At 47.5% G+C, this 20,857-nt stretch overlaps 2 protein-coding genes across 4 annotated transcripts in view; one reads left to right on the forward strand and one right to left on the reverse strand.

The window, feature by feature from the left end:
- Positions 1–1,482: 1,482 nt before the first annotated feature.
- Trim72 (tripartite motif containing 72) lies at positions 1,483–9,127 on the reverse strand. Its single transcript, XM_028769471.1, has 7 exons — positions 9,053–9,127; positions 8,222–8,618; positions 5,207–5,302; positions 4,894–5,124; positions 4,400–4,422; positions 3,654–3,772; positions 1,483–2,855 (listed from the first exon to the last, which is right to left on the reverse strand). Exons 2-7 carry the CDS (start codon positions 8,609–8,611, stop codon positions 2,281–2,283), a joined length of 1,434 nt encoding a protein of 477 aa, XP_028625304.1. The 5' UTR covers positions 8,612–8,618; positions 9,053–9,127; the 3' UTR covers positions 1,483–2,280.
- Positions 9,128–19,156: 10,029 nt separating this feature from the next.
- The window catches only part of LOC114622897 (apoptosis-associated speck-like protein containing a CARD), a 7,286-nt gene continuing 5,585 nt past the window's right edge, over positions 19,157–20,857 (forward strand). For 2 of the 3 annotated variants that reach the window (XR_003711691.1, XM_028769472.1), the window contains exons 1-3: positions 19,157–19,633; positions 19,861–19,917; positions 20,138–20,392. Coding sequence is in view for 2 of the 3 variants with exons in the window: in XM_028769472.1 (XP_028625305.1) it covers positions 19,342–19,633; positions 19,861–19,917; positions 20,138–20,391 (603 nt within the window). In the remaining variant the exon portion in view is untranslated. Of the gene's footprint in view, positions 19,634–19,860; positions 19,918–20,137; positions 20,393–20,857 lie in introns of those variants that run through there. The other variant, XM_028769473.1, reaches the window with a different exon arrangement.

The raw sequence follows: 20,857 nt of genomic DNA on the forward strand, positions 1-20,857 counted from the left end.
ACCATACTACAATTCACAGACCCAAAGAAGCTAAGTAACAAGGAGAACCTAAAGGTAGATCCTGGGTTTGATCTCCAGCATCAACATACACATACACACACACACACACACACACACACATACACACACACATACACACACACATACACACACACATACACAAACACACATACACACATACACACATACACACACATACACACACACAGAGAGAGAGAGAGAAAGAGAGAGAGAGAGAGAGAGAGAGAGAGAGAGAGAGAGAGAGAGGGGATGAGGATAGAGTGCATTCCTTCTCCACTTGAGGTCACTATAGATTAGATGTGATGCTGAATTATGCTAGGTGCTTTTCTTTTTTAATTAATTTGATTTATTTATGTTGAGAGGACATGCCCATGCTGCATCACGTTTGTAGGTCAGAGGACAACTTGCTGAAGATGGCTCTTTCCATCTACCTTATGGTGCCAGGAATCAACGCAGGGAGGAGAGGAGGAGGAGGAGAATGCCAAGACCATGGCTGTAGCTTGATTCTGAAAGGTCCCCTAAGGCTCACAGTGATTGTGACAGGCTTCAGAGTCTTCTGCCTCCACCTCCCAACTGCTAAGAGAGCAGGTGTGTGCCACTGATTTGTACTGTGCTGAGAACCCTAGCAGGGCTCCAGCATCCGAAGCCAGCCCTCTATCGTTGAAGCTACATCTGCAGCCCACGCCATCCTGCCATTGTTCTTGATGTTGGAGACAGGGTCTCAGGTAGCTCAGGCTGGCCTCAAGCCCCCTCTACCTGAGAATAACCTTGAACAACTGGTCCTCCAGTCTCATCCCTCATCTCCCAAGTGCTGGGATTACAGGTATGTACCACCATATCTATGTGGTACTGAGGATCAAGCCCAGGGCTTGGTGCAAACTCAACTGAGCTCAATTGCCAGTCCCAGGCTGGTGTTTTGAATGCCATTCCCCAGCTGGTGGTATGATTTTAGCAGGAAAGTAGGGCAACAGAAATACAGAAAAACAAATGCTAGGTTCTCTCGCATTTGTGGATTCTAACTTTATTTTTATATAAATGAGAAAACACACACACGGAGACATATACACAGACACACATATGTGTGGGGGGGGGTCATAAAACTAGAAAGTCAAACATGAGAAGAGAAAAATATTTAAGGAAGTCCCAAAATAATAGACAAAAGTGTTAGCTGGACCAGGCAATGTAATCGGATTTAATGTCTCTTGTCTACGCTGATAGCCTACAGTCATGGTGTGTTCTCAGTGTGTGTGATCCCAAGGTGCCCAGCAGCTTCCAGATCACTTAGAAACTTGTCAGAACCAACCGTCTTTGCTGAGCATGGAGGCATACACCTGTAACCACAACACTCCAGAGGCTGAAGAGAGAATCAGGAATTTGAAGGCAACTTGGGGCACATAATGAATTCTATGCCAGCTTGAGCTACATAGCAAGACCTTGTCTCCAAAGACAGAGACGGAAATAGAGATAGAGAGGGAATCTTTTTATTTTTTTAACATGTATCAGTGTTTTGCCTACACATGTATCTGTGTACCACAAATGCCCACGGAGGCTGGAAGAGGCCATCAGATTCACTGTGATAGGAGGGTTATGAGCCACAATGTTGCTGCTGAGGACTGAACCTCAAGTTTTGCAAGTATCACTCCGGCCTCAAGAAGCTCTCTTTGACCCCCACCCCCTGACTTACTACATCAGAAACATAGTCACTGTTGTTTGTGATAGAGTCCTGCTGGCTTTCAATTTGCCAGCCTCCTGCCTCAGCCTCCTGGATGCTGGGATTATAGTCACACACCAGCACTCTCTCAGGATTGGCGGGGGCTTTGAAAAAGCAGTTAGATGGAGCACTAACTGAAAATCCACCAGGTATGAGGAATCTGCAACCTTGAAGAGGAGCGCGACTTCAGGAGTGGATTTCAGGGCTGAAGGGACCATTGTTCCACAGACTTCCCACGATCCTCCACTAAATCCCTTCAAATCCTATCCTCTCCCCAGCCTTTCTAATCCTCAGCTTCCTCCTGGAACTCATGGCCCAAACTCAAGATTTCCTCACTAACCTGAGTTAATCTTCCCTCTATCCCTCACGTCGGTCCCCTGGGCATCCCAACCTGTGTACTTCCCTAAACTCTATAAGACAAACACCCCCTCCCTACCCACCCCCAGCCCTAGAAGTCTGACCCCACCTAACCCATCCAGGCCTAACAAAAGTGACCTAACTGATCCCACCGCCCTCAGGACCAGGCTTCCCTCCCAGTCGGCAGGAGCTCAGGCCTGCTCGCTGTCGGGCCCCACGAGCAGCAGGGGCTGGACATTCTTGCCCTTGTCATGCCAGCACACGTCAAAGATGGGGTACACAGGCCCAGGCAGACGCTCGTGGAAAGAAAAGAGTGGCGTAAGTGCATCCGGGTTGCTCGCATCATAGAAAGCCAGGACGCCGTCGGCGAAGCTTAGGTAGAGGCCAATGCGCTCCGGCAGCCTCTCTGGGGTGCGCAGTGCCCGCGGCTCCTTGGCCTCCACGTGCGCTTCCAGGATCTTGCCATCACGCAGGCCAAGCACCCACAGCCCCTGTGAGGGCACCGTGTGCAGCCGGCCACGGCGGGAAGCGTCAGCTGCCATCACTCCCAGGGCCCAGCGCGGCTTGTCGCCCACCTCCACCTCCCAGTAGTGCTCTCCCTGTGACAGCAGCTGCTGCGCCACCACCGCTACCGCCTTGTCGAACTGGCGCGTGTCTTCTCCGGCTGGCGGCGCCTTCTGCTCTGAGCATTCCACTCGGCGACCAGAGGAAGACACCACCAGGCTCGGGTGCGCAGAGCTGGGGTCAAAAGTCAATTCCTCCAACGCTGCCAAAACAGACAATGGTCAGGCTAGCTCTGTAGAGCCTTCCTTCTCTCCAAGGACCTTAGATTCCTCTCCCCGTCTCCACATGCACAGTGTTTGCTCAACTGCACAGTGAAGCAAGCGGTGGGCAGGACTGGGAGATACCAAATGAGTAAATTTTTTTTTTTTTTTTGAGGCCCACAAAAGGCCTAAGATCCAGAACAGGAGCCAGGAAGCCCAATTCTGTCTGTCTTGATGTAGTCTCTGGCCTTAAAAGTTTTCTCTTGAATAAACTAGAGTTCTTATCATTCCCCCTCCTAGACCAGTGGCAGTAAAGACTGAACAAGTGTGTGTGTGTGCGTGTGTGTCCTGTGGGCACCCAGAAATGTTAGCTCTTGGGAGAGGAGACTGAGCCCTTGGCCCCCAGCCACAGGCTCCCAGAGGCAGTGTCAGATGTAGTTTTATCTCCAGAGTTCCAGGAACTCTACAGATCCTCAGCCCTCAGCCAGCAGGGACCAGTATCTCTACGTCAGAGACAAAAACTGACCAAGGATCACACAGGCCATGGCTTAGACCCAGCCACAGCAGGACTCCTGGGGTCAGCTGTGTGCTTTTCATGTCCTTCACCCATTGTAAATCCCAGGCCCTCAAAGATCCTTCTCCAAGGACAGGTTAGAGGGCTACAGGGAAGGACCCCAGAAGCAAAGAGTATCTTCTTCTGTGGCTTTCTGAGGTGGGACTGAGAAGCCTTTCCCTGTGTCTTGGGCCTGCCACCAATCCCACAGTTATACAAACCAAGAGTTACCCAACTTTCTCAATACCTGGCATCAGAGCCCGGAACATCTTCCTCCACACCTGGAATTTGAAGTCATCTGAGATGACCGGCAGCTGGATATCTAGCCTTGCTGGTGGTGGTGACTCTGACAGGATCTTCTGCAGCCTGGGGGGAGAGAGGTGATGTTGAGGGGCAGGAAGAATTACTCCAAGAGACCAGAAGACACAGGTTGTCGGAGAGGGCTTTCATAACTTCCTCACATCACACCCTTGCCTTAAACTCACTTGGGAATATGGAAAGGCTCTGGAAATGGATAAAGATGGTAGCTGTACAGCATGAGGATATGGAGGATATGCAATACCACTGAGAGCCAGGCATGGTGGTGGAGCATGCCCATAGTCCCAGCATGGGAGAGGGTAAGACAGGAGGAACACTAGTTCTAGGCCTGCTCACACTGTGAGCTTGAGGCCAGTCTGCATTTTGCCATGTTATCTCCCCAGCCCCTGTCCATACGTCCAGCCTCAGTTTCCTTTCTCCTGGGAAGTCTCCTTTAGCAATCCCTTCCTCTCCCAGCAGTCTTGACATGATACCTGTGACCTATTCCACACCTGAGGTGCCATGGCACCAGTATATGAGGTCCTGGGTAAGGACTTAGGCTGTTTCGTGTCTGTGTTCAACACAAAGTGCACAGAAATGGTTGTGAGAACTGACTGGAAAGCACACCGTGAGCAGAGGGTATCCCTGGAAGACTAGGGCAAGCAAGTTCAGCGAAAGAAAGAGCCAGTTGCTCACCTGCTGGTCACCAGGCAGTATTTCTGGAGAAAGAGAAAATGAGAATGGAGATAAAGCAGGGAGGAAGGACTCTGGGGAGTTCTAACAATGAGTGTGGGGTGAGAAGATGGGAAAAGCCAAAAGAAACCCAAGACTCAGCACCACCCTTAGAGACTGACTATCATGTGAACAGAAACAGATGCCCTTCCTTATCCTAGAGACACATATCCACCTATTAGATAACTGTCCCAAAAGAGACACACAAGCCTATAACATCATAACATGAATGGTGCCACAGAGACACTCATGCACTGGCTAACCTGAACCACAGTTCAGAGTCCCAACCCTGATATGAAGCCCTAGCTTATGGTTCAGAGTCCCAACCCTGATATGAAGCCCTAGCTTGTCCCTTCACTGTTACAGGCTTCAGACCCCATGTGACAATGGGATGAGGCCTCTGGAGCCCGAGCCATGGCCTGGATGCAGGGAGGGGAGGATCTCATGGAGGTGCTCACCATAAGGAATTCTGTCTGTGGCTTGTCAGCCACCTCCTCCAGCACCTTCTCCATCTGCCTCAGTTGCTCCAGGTAAGAGTTCAGGCTTGACAGCTCCCGCCGCAAGGCAATCCCAGCCTCACCCCGAACCTTTTCTGCTTCGCGGTCCAAAGAACTTTCTAGGGCAGCCAGAAACATCCGCATCTTCCCCAGCTGCTCCCCAACAGCTCCCCGGAACTGACGCACTGTCTCCTGAGGTGGGGATGAGAAGATTCTTGCTAGGGATCCTCAGCCTGGACCTACAGTCCCAGGGCTCTGCACCGTAGCCCCTCACCTCCACCTCCACCAACTGATGCTCCAGTACCGCTACACTCTTCTCCTTGCGCATGCACGCCTCCTGCAGCTGTATCTTCTGTTGAGGAAGCTGTGTCTACGGGATAAATTGAAAGAGATGATAGGAATGCCACCCTCCTGCCATCTGTACTATTCCCCTCGATGGTAGCTCCTTCTCCAGCCCTCTGCCTGGTCCCCTATCCATTTACATACCTCTGGGCCTGACCATACTTCATCCTCGTACCTTTGCCTGTGATGTTCTTTTTATTTTTTTTTTAATTTTATTTATATGAGTACACTGTAGATGTCTTCATAAACACCAGAAGAGGGCATCAGATCCCATTACAGATGGTTGTGAACTCAGGACCTCTGGAAGAGCAGTCAGTGCTCTTAACTGCTGAGCTATCTCCCAGCCCGTTAACTTCCTAGTGGCCTTAATTTCCCCAGCCTCACCTGCAAGCAGTTAACCCCAGTATAGGTCCTTGCAAGGATCACAAACAGATCACCACCAGACTACAAAGTACATAGCATGTGGCACACAGCAGGCTTCCAGAAATGAGTGAAGGATGAATGAAAAAAGAAAGGAAGCTGGCCATGATAGTGCATGTCTACAACCCCAGCCCTCAGGAGGCTGAGGAAGGAGGATCACAAATTTGAGGCCAGCCTGAGCTACATAATAATACCTAATACCTTGTCTCAGAGGAGAAGAAATAAAGAAGAGAGAGGAAGGAAAATGAAGGGGAGGAAGAAGCAGAGAAGGAGCAGGAAGGTGGGGGAAGGTGGAAGAGGGAGAAGAGGAGGAGGAGGAAGTGGAGGAAGACGGAAGAAAGAGAAGAGAGGGAAAACAATCTTCTCTTCCTGGGTTTCATCCTTTACTTAAAAATTCAGTCACAATCAGCCTGGTGCCCTAGCCAGCCGCTTTCCACAGCTCTGGGCTCTGAGGACAGAGAATCTAATGTACACACCTGCTGTGGATGAGCTAGCCCTTCTGAGAGCTGGCCAGGGGTCCCTGAAGTGCAAGCATGGGAGAACTAACAGTTTCTGCCTTCTTAACCACCATTGCTCTGTCAGTTCCTGTTCCTCCTATGCAGAGCGGGAGCAGTAACACCCCCATTTCAACCATATGATACCTCCTGCTCCCCTGGGGAAACTGAAGACACAAGGTGTTGTTTGTTGAGGAATACTGGCCCAGGAGAAAACACAGGGCTGAACCAAGGACTCCTGGCTAGTCGCCAGATCAGTCTCTTCCTCAGAGGGCCTCCCTTGAGGCATCACCATCTGTTGTCTGTGAGGCCTGCCTGGTTGCTCTGGGTGCCTGTGGTCAGAGGCTCAGACTGCAGTCATGGTCACAGGGCTGAGCCATGGCAAACAAGCACCATCAGAAGGTACTGGGGAGCCTGGCTGGCCCAAGAAGTTCAAGCTTGAGGCTGGCTCCACTCTCAAGGGCTTTCAACACATCCTGGGAGATAAGGAGAACTTGGGCCACTGGGTGCCATCAACCTCACCAACAAACCGGTTGCCTTCTACTTTAAGGACTACAGTGTCAAACACATAGGAACCATGCTGCAGGACATTGGTATGCAGGAACGTGCAGCACAGCTTCAAAAAGCACTGTGAGCCCCCAGTGCCCAGGAACTCTTCCAACCACTCTGAGTCTGGTAAGTGGATTCCTGACCTAATCCTGTCAAACCTCCAGGCATCAAGTCAGGCTCTAGAGCTCTTCCTGTTTCCTTCCTCCCTCTGACTCTGGTCTCCTTCAGACCTCCTAAGACTTAAGGCTAAGCTGATGCAGAGCCCCAAGATTGGAACTCCACGTCTGCCCCTTATGTTATGTTTCCAGAAGCTTCTATTTCACAGGTTCTAGTCTCTCTTCACAGATAAAAATGAGCAAGGTTGGAGTTCAGGGCTTAGCAAAGAGGAACTGGGCTGGGTGGTGTCCTAACAACAGGCTCACAGCCAGGACTGAGCTGAACTGAGAAAGGCAGGAACAGGAAGGAGGGCCATGAGGCGAGAGCCTAGAATGTTTGGGAATCGCTATCAAAGGAGAGTGAAGAAAGATGAGGTGCTGAGAAAGCAATGCCTGTGAGGCAGCAGAAGAATAGCAACAGCTTCACTGGGCTGGAGAAGCCCACTCCTTACCTCCAGACCACACTTCCTCCCCCACCTCTGCACCTGTTGCTAGGGTTTTTGTTTTTCCATAGCCTAATAAATACTTAAGAACAGACCTTCCTGGGCTAGGTAGGCACCTATCTGCTAGAATCTGCATGCACATGACTTGTGACATACATGATGATTTGTAGGAGCCTGTGTACTTGGTATATATCCACTCGGCGATAATTCGATATCTTTTCCTGGTGCAACTTCAGGATAACACAGTTATGTGTAAGGGTTGTATTCTAGTACAAGCTATAATGACAGCCTAGGCTGGAATCTTGGTGCTACCTACCCATGGTGAGCTTTGGCCAGAAATGCCTCACCCTTCCCACTCCCCTGGCAAACTTGAAGCTTGCACAAGTTTAATAGTTTCAGGAATGAGTAGGCCTCTGGCATGCATCAGTGCACAGCTGTTCAGCCAGCCCCGGGGACTTCTGGGCACGCCCTTAACTGTCTGTCTGTTCGTCTTACCAGATCCTCCACCATGCGAACATACCAGTCTAGCAGGCCCACCCAGTTCACCCAAAAGTGCATGGGCCGAAGGTAGTCTCCCAGTCCCAGTATGCCAGGCACACCACAGTTTGGTCAGACTCAGTTCTGGCATTTTCAGGCTTGCGGGAGGACTGTAGCCAAGCAAGCTAGCTACTCTGCATGCAGTTCCCAGCCGGTTCCTGTGGGCTACGCTCAGCAGGCGCCTCAAACGGCCTTTGAACCCCCTCTTTTGGCTGCCTAGCTCCGCCCACCCTCGTTAGCAGGCTGGAACCTAGTCTCAGAAGCTCATACTGCAAGTCAACCAGCGTCTTTCCAAGGTCAGACCTCGCTCTATTCAGCTGTCCCACCCCGCCTTCACCGGGTCCCACACCTTAAGGCGCGCGTGGGCTTCGGCGGCAGGTAGAAGACGGTGACCACGGTGCGAACCGAGCGAAGCACACACACCACACACAAGTGTGCGGTCCTGCTCGCAGTAGATGCTCAGTGGATCCAGGTGTTCCTCGCACTGGCCTTGGGGCACTTGTGCCAAACCCTCCACAAGGCGCGCCAACTGGAGGTTAGTGTTTAGCGCCTGTGGCCGCGTAGGTGCCTGACAACAGGGACAGGCAACCGTGCCATCGGCGGCAGGCTCCCCTGCCACACGGATCAGGCAGGCACGGCAGAAACTGTGGCCACACTCAGCGGTCACTGGCGCATCGAACAGCTGCAAGCACAGCGGGCAGGACAGTTCCTGGCGCAGAAGGCCGGGTGCAGCCGACATGGTGAGCCTGGGAAGAGGAGTCCCATCAAAGAGAACCAAAGAGAAGAATTCCAGCTCAATCCTATACTGGGTCCGAGGCCTCGCAGCCAGAGCCCCATCCTGTAACTACCTCACATCCCATACTGGAAGAGAATCTGGCTTTGGCCATCTGGTAAAGAGGATGTGGGGTCGTCCCAAAGTGAGTGTATACCGCCATTCTCGGCCCAGATAAAAACAAATGTGACCCATCTGGGCATTTGTCAACCCTGGTTTCTAAACACTACCCAATCCACCCACTCCTTGCTACTGATTTAGCCCAGGCTTCAGCCTGTGACCTAGGTCTGGGCCTTCACTCTTCTGGAATTATCTAGAATCCCATCCCCAATTGACCTCCCACTGACCTCTCTCGAATACCCAGCCCTCTCCTCCCTCCCCCATTATCTCCAGGCCCACAGGACTCACAGGTCTGGTGGGAAAACGTACGCTAAAACAGATTCCCAGGAGGACTGGTCAGGAACAGGCCTAACAGCAGGCTGATCAGAGTTATGTCCAGAGACAAGCAAGAAGCAAGCAGCAGGCTCGACGCAAGGGCAGGGATTCAGAGCCAGAAGGCAGTGGGTGGACGCAACAGGTGACATGCACAGAGTGGACAGACCCTCCCAGATAGTTCAGTGGTCCAAGAACTATATTTAGCTGTCCTACCCAGTCCCTCCCACCACTTTCTGGAAACTGTTCTAAATGTGGAGTGAGCAGTCAGCAGGCAGACATTCATGTCTAGGCCACCTGGCCTCGCCTGTCCCAGTCCTTCCCTCAGACCAGGCTAGCGCTTAGAATCAGTGGCGAAACGGAGCTGCCCCTTCTTCCTGCATGTACTTCCACTCTGCTTCCTTCCTCCTTGATGCCGTTAGTTAACCCACTCATTTCCCAAGCTGACCACTTACCAAAACCACACTGGCAGTGCTAACCCACTGGGAAGGCAGGACCTCCTTCCTCCATAGCTAAGGTGAGGGTAACTTTCCCCTATTTTCTAGCATAGGCCCTGGAACAATGTACCCCATCTCCCAAATGTTTGGAGAAAGAATGGTAGGTAGTTAGATGTATGAACTGAAACCAGAGTCTACAGTTCAGATCTGGAGCGTGCCCCCCCCCCCAGCTTTCTTATATGCTTATCTTTCAATTGTCAATACAAATTTTAACCAGAATGAAAATCAAAGTCTTCCTTATGACCTACAATTTATACTCATCTGGCCCCATTCACGGCTCTAACTGGTGCCTCACCCTTCCCCACCCCAAGGCTCTCAAGGACTTTGTCCTTGCCAACCCTCTATCTGGAACACTCTTGCAGCCCCAGATACTGCATAGCTCTTTCCCTCTCTCCTCAGACCTCTTCTCAACATCAAGCTTCCAGTGATGCTTTTTCAAACTCCTAGATCTTTTTCTTAAATCCTAAGTGTCATGGTGCTGCTCTCAGTAACAAGATAGATACACAATACTCTCTCACTTCTTTGCATTTTAAGTACCAAGCTGGAGAGATGGCTCAATGGTTAAGAGCACTGTCTGCTCCTCCAGAGGACCTGAGGTCTGTTCCCAGCATCCACATAGCCGCTCACAACCATCCATAACTCCAGTTCCAGGCAACCTGATATCATCTTCTGACCTCTGTGGATACTAGACCTACAAGTGGTATATAAACAGACATGCATACACCCATACACATAATTTTTTTTTTTTTTGGTTTTTCGAGACAGGGTTTCTCTGTATAGCCCTGGCTGTCCTGGAACTCACTCTGTAGACTAGGCTGGCCTCAAACTCAGAAATTCGCCTGCCTCTGGCTCCCAAGTGCTGGGATTAAAGGTGAACGCTATCACTGTCCGGCACATAAAATAATTTTAAACAATTTTTTTAAAACAATTAAACAATTTTTTAAAAACAATTAAAGCAAGAGGCTAGAATGGAGTGTCTTATGCCTGAAAAGCTGAGGCAAGAGGATCAAGAGCCCAAAACTAGCCTTGGCTACATGAGAACCTGAGAAGCAGGGGGGGAACGAGAAGGAAAAAAAAAATATATATATATATATGTATGTATGTATGTATGTATGTATGAGAGCACTGTTTTAAACCCAGCACTCAAGAGGCAGAAGCAGGCAGGTCTCTGACTTCAAGGCCAGCCTGGTCTATAGTCTATAGAGTGAGATTCAGGACAGCCAAAGGTACACAGAAAAACCTCTGTCCTGAAAAACAAAACAAACCAAACTGTGTGTGTGTGTGTGTGTGTGAAGCCAACTCTAGGAGTCACATGTAATCCTTCAGACAGGAAAGCTACAAGCTCCTGGACATCAGGACACTGTGTATAAATAAACAAATGAAGTAAAGCAAGTCTATTTGGGGAGTTTTGTTTTGTTTTTTTAGTTTTCAGTTTGGGTTTCTTTAGTTGTTGTTGTGTTTTGTCTAGCTCTTTGAGAAAATGTGCCGTGCAACCCAAGCTGGCCTCAAACTTGCTATATACAAGAAACTCACTTTGAACTCCTGATCTTCCTGCCTCCATTACCTAAGTACTAGGATCACATGTATGCGCTACCATGACCAGACTTAAAGCAAGTATGTTCCTCTTATGGATACACAGGAAGGGAATTGCTCATCCATGCGCTCTGCTGGAGAGACGGCTCAAAGGTTAAGAGCACTTGCTGCTCTTGCAGTAGAGCCAAGTTTGGTTCCCAGCACCCACATGGTGCCTCCTAGCCATCCTGACTGCAGTTCCATCTGACCCAACACACTTTTCTGATCTCTGAAGGCAGGCATACACATGAGACACATATATAGACTCAGGTAAGACATCCATACACATAAACTAGAATAAACAAACCTAAAAATAGAACAAGAATAGCCCTCTAGATCCTCAATTCTAGCATGACACACAAAAAAGAAAAAACAACTATCTTGCCAAGAAAGCGGGGAGGCACAGTATGGAACCAGAGAGATGGGTCAGCAGTCAGAGCATGAGCTCTTCAAAAGGACCCAAACTCAGTTCCTGGCAGCTAATCCGATGGCTCACAATTACCCACAACTCCAGTTCCTGCCCTTTTCTGGCCTCTACAGGCACCTGCATGCATATGCACAAGTGGGCACGCATGCACGTACACAGGCACACACACACACAAAGAAAGACAGAGACAGAGAGACAGAGAGAGATTTTTTAAGAAGGGAAGGTACTACACCCAATATGCTCCCTATCTGCTGCATAAATTGTATTCTATTTGTGCACAAAGAACTTTGTCATTCAGAACACACTGGGGACTACAAACATCTTAAACGTTTCCTAAGTGAGGGTTTTCAATGCTTATGTGCTACCCATGCTCTATAGAAAGCTACAATATGCTGGGTGGTGGTGGCGCACGCCTTTAATCCCAGCACTTGGGAGCCAGAGGCAGGCGGATTTCTGAGTTCGAGGCCAGCCTGATCTACAGAGTGAGTTCCAGGACAGCCAGGGCTACACAGAGAAACCCTGTCTCGAAAAACCAAAAAGAAAAAAAAAAGAAAGAAAGCTGCAATACGGTGTGAGATCTGTAATCCACTGCAAGGTATTCAGTAATTGATCTTGTGAAGCCCCATGACCATAGTCTATGCAAAGAACTGGTTTCTAGGGCAGGAAGAAGGGGAGAGAAATAAATAAAAGCTACAAAAATGTTCAAGGCAAAAAAAAAATCTCTTCATATTTTTGTATGAGGCCATATACAATTTATGTGATAAATGAAGAAATCTAGTTTCCCACAAGTCATGTACTTTCAGCAGAAATATCTGATAGTATAATTTCAAACTTCTTTATTTTTTATATTTGAGTGTTTTGCCTGCATATATGCATTGTACCATGTGCATGCTTGGTACCCACAGAGGTCAGAAGGCATCAGATCTCCTGGAACAGAAGTTACAGGTGGCTGGGTGCTGGGAACTGAACCAGGGTCCTTTGCGAGAGCAGCCAGTGTCCCCCACAGCTCCGCTACAATTACAACTAGACGGCATTTCTCTTCTCTTCTTTGTTTTACTTTGTCCTTGTTTTTGAGTCAAGACCTCAGCATGTAGCAATGGCTCACCTGGAACAGAGTCCCCATCTCAGCCCCTTGAGTGCTAGGATTACAGGTATATACCACTAGAGCTGGATAATGTTAACATGGCATTTCCTGCTTTATTTTTAAACTGGTTCTCATATTTTTAGGCTGGCCTCGAACTCCTGATCCCCCTTGCTTCTAATTTCCTAGTGATGAGATTACAGGCATGTACCCCAAAGCCCAATCTATGTGGCATTTCACTAAAACCAAATGAGTCCTATAAGTTCCTATGACCCTTTTTCCAATGGACTGAGGCAGTAATCCATGTAATCATGCAGATCATAATTGCTCCCTAGGGAAAGCAAGTTCAAGTCCGTTAACCTCAAGGTAATAGTTATAATTTAACTTGTCTTCCTTTTTGTGCTACTGCATAAAGACCACGGCCTTAAACATACTAGAATTTCAGTATGCAGCCAAGGCTAGCCTAGAACTTAGGATCCTTTGTCTCTACATTGCACGTACTAGGCTTATGACCATGACTGCTTTGTCCTTTTTAAGATATCAGTATATGCTGGCAAGGCTGGCTTTGAACTCATCATCCTACCTCAGCTCCCTGCCAATAGCTGTGACTACAGATGAGCCCTAACTGACAGTCTCCTGTCTTCCCCAACTCCCCCATCTCTGCTTCCTCACTCTGCATAACAGTTATCACCGTCTAACATAACACATTTGACTTGGTTGCTTTATTGTCTTTTGCTAGAATATAAATGCTGCTCCATGCTTGTCTCTGGCTTAGAATAAAGCGCATGGCACACTCTGATGATTAATTATTTCCAAAAATGGACAGACACAGAAACTCCTTCTCACTTGTCTTCTCAGATTCAATCAGTTTTGCTCAGCCTTGAGTTGGCTTTACTCATTCCTCCCTCAACTGTTCTTACCCAAGCCAGAATTTGTTTTAAATTCTCAGTCTTCTCTTTGGAGGCTCTTTGCCTCAGTCTTTGGGTGTTGGTATTTCAAACATGATGTAATCCTACTCCTTTGAAGCTAGTGTTCTGTCCCAGGAGACTCAAGAATCCAGGGAACTTTTATTTCTTCTACTCTTCATTATCTTGAAGTCCCCACCTACTTTTATGATATTGGACTGCTCAGAGTTGGCCTGATGTCTGTAACAGGAGGGTGTGGAGCAAATGTATATATATTTGGAGCTGGTCGCTGAAGACACAAGCAGTTTCATTTAAGTTCAAAAACTAACATCCAAAATTTTTATCTCATCTAGGATTTCCATCATTGTCAAGTTGAGGTTACATATTCTAGATTTGATCCATCCATAGAAGTATTCACAGGCAAAGGTGACAAAGGCAGACTAGGTCTCTTATTTGACCCATGAAAAAGGCATTGTCTTAAGCAGGCTATAGTACAAGACAGAACGTGAAGGGAGGAAGAGGGGAACCAGTGTTGCTGCTCCTGAAGCCAGACTCTTCCAAAGGCCCTGGGGCTCAGAGGAGAGCTCTCAATTGTATCAAGGGAAAGTCTCCCAACAGCCAGAGCAGTAAGTCCCATGAATGGCTCATATCTGTGACCCTAGCTCCTCTCAGGAAGCTGGGGCAGGAAAACAGCCACAAGTTTGAGGTTAACCTGGACTAGAAAGTGAGATGCCATCTGGGAGTAGTGGCACACATCCTTAATTCCAGCACTTGGGAGGCAGAGATAGGTGGATCTTTGTGAACTTGAAGCCAACTTGCTCTACAGGAGTTTCAGGACAGCCAGAGGTACATAGGGCTACATGTACATGTTACCATGAGGAGTAAAGAGGATAGCACACCAAACAAACAGGGACACCATTCAAGAGCTTAGGAAGTGCTATCTGCCATTATTTCATTCAAATCCTGACTCCAGCATCTCACTGTACGATCTTGCACAAGTCAGTTAATCTGGTTTTTTCACATTCTCTCCCAGGAAACTGAAGAGTCCAGGAAACTTTTATTTCCCCTACTCATCATTATCTCTAAAATGGGAATTACACGTTATAATAAACATTAGATTATTATGAAGACTCAACAAGCTAGCTCTTTGGACTAGGGGATCGGCTTCTCACATTTGTTTACCTAGGTCCAGGCTAGCCTAGTATTCTATATGTAGTCCTAGCTGACCTCAGACTCAATTTCTCCACTTGCCCCCTGAGGACTACAGGTGTGAGCCACATCTGACAAGCACACAGAATATGTTCAGCAAATGCTCGATATTGACATTATTACAATTATTACCACTAATTTCTCCAGTGAACTCTCCCTGCAACCTGGTGATATCACTAACATCCCAACCCACAGGCTGGAAAACTACGACTGAGATTGTCTGTGCTAGCTTTGTCCTAAGCACTTCACGTTTTTGGGTCATGGAACCGACCCCACTGTCCCTGCCTGTATCTTAGGAAACAAAGGAGGCACAGAGAGAAGTGAGTAAGTTGCCCAGTGCTCTGGAAATATTAGAACTATGTGTTCTAGGCACATTTCTTTAATCTCAGCACTTTAGGCAGAGCCAAGACAACCTCTTAAATTTTAGGCCAGTATGGTCTACATAGCAATATCCAGATGAAAGAAAGAGAAAGAAAGAAAGAAAGAAAGAAAGAGAGAGAGAGAGAGAGAGAGAGAGAGAGGAAGGAAGGAAGGAAGGAAGGAAGGAAGGAAGGAAGGAAGGAAGGAAAGGGAAAGAGAGAAGAACAGTAGTCAGGCAGGGTGTTACAGGCTTTTAACTCCAGCGCAGGTGACAGAAGCAGGCAGATCTCTGAATCCAAGACTAGCCTGGTCTACAGAGCTATCTTCAGGACAGCCAAGGCATAGAGGAACTGTGTATCAAAAAACAAAAACAAACAAACAAAACAACTGTAGCCTTTCTGACTCTGGAAGAAACAATATGGTTCCATCAATCAGTTATTTTAGGGGTTACGGGATCAGACATCTAGGCGACATCTCATCGTACCAACCACTCTGGCTCTGGTCCAGCAAGGCAAGGGTAAGCCAGAGCTGAACCCTAGAAGTTCTTTTGTCAGAGTTGAAACACACCTCTCTCAAAGCACATCATCTAGAAATAGAAGAGAGCATTTGACTTCCCCAAAAAATCTAAAACTCATATATTTATCTCCCAGGTGGAAGTTACCTTAGCACTCTCCAGAAATCAGCAGACTCTGTCTCTACCTCCCTGGGGACAGTGGGCAAGACACTGACTTTCTCAGAGTACTGATTGACATTGGATCCAGACCAAAGGGTATGACTTCCTTGATTCAGGAAGAGACAGAGGGTCTGGGAGTTAAATGTGGCTGGGACTAACATCCCTCTGCTCCTGCTTTCCCAGTGTTCCGTATCTTCTGAATATGCTTTGTAAGTTCTAGAGCATTTAAAGCGTTCTGCAAACACAGGGAGGTTAATTTCATCATTACATTATCGCAACACCCACCTTCCTAGTGGCACTTTAAAGAAGTTAAAGGAGGAAGTATTTACTTCTTGTATACATAATCACTCCAAGAAATAGGCATTTTTAGGACAGAAAAGTGGGACATGGGGAACAAGGTTTCTTTGTGTAGCTTTCTTGTAGCACCGAACTTTTCTACCTGGCCTCTTTGTTCCCAGAATAAAGACTCTGAGACTTAAGTATGAATAAATGCCTAGGTCATAACATTTTAGGGGTTATGGGATCATACATAACCTGTTCCTGCTAGCTCGTAACTCAATTATCCCATTTAAACCAGTCTAAGTCTGCCATAAGGCTAGTTAACCTTGTGAGGATAGAGTTAGCCAGAGCTAGGCTGACTCCATGACAGGCTGCAAACTGTCAGTTTGGGAGACTAGGCCTAAGTTTCTGTTTCCCAGAACTGAAAAAGTCAATTCCAGGAAAAAAAAAAAATCAGGAAGCTGCCCCACTACCTAGCCTGATCTAACCTCATGGGCAGTCTAGTCAGGAGTTGTAGAAGCTGCCTTACCACCTAGCTTAAGCCAAGTATAGTTAATCAGCAAAAGTCCCCCAAGTCCCCCAGAGCCTTAGCAAATCACAAAGGGAAAGAAAGGTAAAAGTCACCCATTCCTACCCTAATAGGCTTTACATTGCAAACCCTACACCTCTGGGTTCCATCCTGTTGTATGGTAGACTCTGTATGCTGGATCTCTACAGAATAAATGTTCTTTGCTATTTGCATACTATTTGAGTCTGGAGTATCATTCTTTGCAATCACAGACCCTTGCACCTCTCCTCAGTTTTGTGTGTTTGAGCAAAACCCCTGCCTCTGTCTTTCGTATGTATAGTTCTACAATTCTAGGATCAGGACTCTTTTGTCATTCTATAAAGGCTCCTCAAATGCTAAGTCAGTGAGTGACAAGCCTGATGCTGAGTACTGGCCAGAGATGGTCCAGATCTGGTTTTTGTAAACAGACACATCATATTATAAAAACTATGGTAGAGACATCGAGGAGCATCATGGGGAGAAACCAGAGGATGAAAATAGCAAGGAAAGGCAGGTTGAGAACAGAAATGAAACAAATAAATGCATGAGGTCCTAGGTTCAACCAGTTATTTTTAAAAAGACAGAAGCTAAACTGATAAGCTATCAGACCATATACAAGGTGCTCTTGACCATTCTACCGGGGTCCATCTTCCCTTTGTACATGGGCCACTTTTCCTATTAAAGGAACTGTCAAAAACCATATAAATGATACTTATGGAGGATCCCAGCCTAAAGAAGAGTTGCAATTACTTAGAAAGGGTGACATTTTACTCTGAGGAATCTGAGGAATCACAGAAGTAAGAAAGGAACAACATCTTTTGTGTAGATTATAAAGATGTATTCTTTTGGCCATGATGATCCAGAAACTGTGGAAGGATCAGTAAAGAGCCATAAGCCATGAGTCAAGGAACACTGGCTATCTCACCACAATTGCTGCTGGGATACGATGCCACAAGGATGGAGACACCCTGCCACCCTGCAAACTTAATCCACAATTTGAGAGTGTCAAGAGGTAGAACCCTGCCAATCCTGGTGGCACACACCTTGATCCAAGCACTTGTGATGCAGAGACACATGGATCTCTTGAGTTCTAGGACAGCTGGGGATAGATACATAACAGCATCCTGTCTGGAGGAGGGAGGCACCTTAAGCCAGATGCGGTAGAGTATACCTGCTATTCCAATTCCAACCAGTCAGGGGGGTAAGCAAAAAGGATCAGGAGTTCAAGACTAGCCTAGGTTACACAAGACCTTATCTAAAGCAAATAAACAGGCAAATCAGTAAGTGGTGATTAGGTAGAGTGCTCTTGGCACAATGCTGGGGATTGTGACAAACTCCCCCAAACAAACAAACAAACAAACAAACAAAAAATCACAAGAGCTACAAATAAGTAGTTATGTTAACTAGCAGTAATATGATCTAAATGGGTAGATGAAGGACTCTTAAGCCTGGTCTCTCAGAGGAAGTAACATTTAACCTGAGGCCTAAAGACTCAAGTATTTGTCAGAGAGGGAAGCAATTTCAAGGCTTAGGGAAGAACATGTGCAAAGACTTGAAAAGGCTACTCAGAGAAACTGAGAGGCCAGTGTGGCTGAGGCTTGAAGATAAGGGTAAACTGGTAGCATGGTAAAAAACAAGACTGTATAGATGAAAACTGGGATGGACCAGGAGACCCTTCCCAACCAGGTTTAAAGCAGGTTAAGAATTCTGGATATAGCCAGGCGGTGGTGGCGCACACCTTTAATCCCAGCGCTTGGGAGGCAGAGGCAGACAGATTTCTGAGTTCGAGGCCAGCCTGGTCTACAGAGTGAGTTCCAGGACAGCCAGGGCTACACAGAGAAACCTTGTCTCGAAAAAAAAAAAAAAAAAACAAAAAAGAATTCTGGATACAGAGCATGCTCCAAGGTCATCTCAACCAGCCCAGGAGTAAGGGGTAGCTAGCTGTCCACTCAGGTCTCTACATTTCAGTGTTTTATCTAATTACAGTGTTTTATCTAATTACGGTTGTCATCACACTACAAAATATTTAACTACTGGGACATTTAGTAAGGTTTAAAGAAGGCTTAGCCCTTTCAATCCAACCCATCAGGACCCCAGGTCCCCATCTTCCAGCAGACATAAGGCTGAGAGATGGAGTGACGAAAAACGTTTAATAAACGTAGCTGATACTAAGGTGAAGACATAAGGTAGTCACTCTCTTTTGCGCTTGCTTCATTTCTTCCAAGTCTGGAATTCAGGGGCTAAGTACTCTAGCTGTTAAAATTCTAATATCCAATGGCATGTGAGAGGATCCTAAGATCTGGAGAAACAAGCTTTGGGGTGTCTAGATTTTTAAGATTCTAAGCTTCTTTTCTCCAAGAAATTCAACGGAAACAGGTTGCTGTTCAGCAACAGCTGGTTTGCAAGCAAGCTCTATTGAGCCTCTCAGCATCTCCCGAACTGCCAGAGTAACAACTTAGCTCCACCCTCTGCCCCCACCCCACTTCCTCCACCAACCCTCTTCCTCCTCCTTCTGTAGCCTAGCCAAAAAGCCAAGTCTGAAAGTCTTAGGGGCGGAAAACAAAACTAGCTTGCTGGAAAAACAGGAGCTGAAAGTAGAAGAGGGTGGGGGAGTCCCGGCATGCCCATCGGCCTGAGCAGCTGACGACTTCCTGGTCTTGGCGGGCTGGCAGCAGACGGGCTGCAGCAGGCGAGCAGCAACAGTAAAAGGTGACCATGGCTGCCCACCCCAAAGCCATGGGGCGGGCACGAGATGCCATCCTGGACGCTCTTGAAAACTTGACAGTGGAAGAGCTCAAAAAGTTCAAGATGAAGCTGCTGTCAGTACCACTGCGCGAAGGCTATGGGCGCATCCCACGGGGGACCCTGCTGCCGATGGATGCCATAGACCTCACTGACAAACTTGTCAGCTATTATCTGGAGACGTATGGCTTGGAACTCACAATGACTGTACTTAGAGACATGGGCTTGCAGGAGCTGGCTGAGCAGCTGCAAAAGATTATGAAAGGTGAGTGTCCCTTTGTTCGTCTTCCCTCGACTTCCTACACACCACCAGAGGCTTGCCTCTTTGACGCTTAACTTTCTGTTCCTCTTGCCATACAAACAAAAAACAAAAAAAAAAAAACAAAAAAACCTTCCTTTTGTAGCCTTGAACTTAGCACCCTGGGTGGAGTGGGAGTCAACCCCCCAAAGACTGTTGATAAGGGTAAAGAACCACCTGGCATTTCTTTGCAGAGTCTGGAGCTGTGGCAGCTGCAACTGGTGTCCCTGCTCAGAGTACAGCCAGAACAGGTGAGGCTTCCCCACCCTACCACACCCTTGCACAGTCTATCTATTGTGCCAAGGCCAGACTGGACTCATTAATAACCCTGCCTCCCTACTACCCACACATTTTTAGAAGACTGTACTTTGCCTGTGTAGTCATGGTGGGTGGCTTTCCTTAACAGCCCCTAAAATTACATTTAGTAACTTTTGAAGCAGTGTTAAACACTGTTGTCACTTCGACCCTCAGGACATTTTGTGGACCTGCACAGACAAGCACTCATTGCCAGGGTCACAGAAGTTGATGGTGTGCTGGATGCTCTATATGGCAGGGTGCTGACTGAAGGACAGTATCAGGCAGTTCGTGCAGAGGCCACCAACCAAAACAAGATGAGGAAGCTCTTCAGCTTTGCTCCATCCTGGGACCTGACCTGCAAGGACTTGCTCCTCGAGGCCTTGAGGGAAACACATCCGTACTTGGTGACGGACCTGGAGCAGAGCTGAGGTATCTTTTCCAGCTACAGATCTAGCTCCTGACTTTGTATACACAATTTTTGAACAACCAATTTGTATTTGTGTTTTCTCTACTCTCCGATGTTTGTGCTGAGCTAAGCTACATTTCCAAAGGCCACATAGGCTAAGAGGTGTGGCTCATTGGTAGACCATATACCTAACATGCACAAATCAGTCTCTAACACCAAAATTCCAGACTCAAGTTCTGGCTTCTCTGTTCTAGTGCAAAAGGTTTCTCAAATGATTCCTGGTTCCCCATTTAGGAGCTTTCCCCATTATTATCCCAAAAGACTACCTTTGAGAACACACTTAACATTATCCAGGTCAAGTTAAAAAGTGAGAGAAGGGAGCCAGGTGATGGTTAATCCCAGTACTCAGGAGGCAGAGACCTCTGTGAGTTCCAGGACAGCCAAGGGTACACAGAGAAACCCTATCTCAAAAAAAAAAAAAAAAAAAA

This window comes from Grammomys surdaster, unplaced genomic scaffold (assembly GCF_004785775.1).
Source record: "Grammomys surdaster isolate TR1022 unplaced genomic scaffold, NIH_TR_1.0 192, whole genome shotgun sequence".
In the NCBI taxonomy this organism is placed as follows: Eukaryota; Metazoa; Chordata; class Mammalia; order Rodentia; family Muridae; genus Grammomys; species Grammomys surdaster.

What these genes read in the sequence shown, in the direction of transcription:
- Trim72 (XM_028769471.1), bottom strand. Translation starts at nt 8,611, where the DNA reads ATGTCGGCTGCACCCGGCCTTCTGCGCCAGGAACTGTCCTGCCCGCTG. An exon ending in CACAGACAGAATTCCTTATG is followed by an intron (nt 4,423 to 4,893) that starts GTGAGCACCTCC and finishes CTCTTTCTCCAG; the next exon opens with AAATACTGCCTGGTGACCAG. An exon ending in GTTCCGGGCTCTGATGCCAG is followed by an intron (nt 2,856 to 3,653) that starts GTATTGAGAAAG and finishes CTGTTTTGGCAG; the next exon opens with CGTTGGAGGAATTGACTTTT.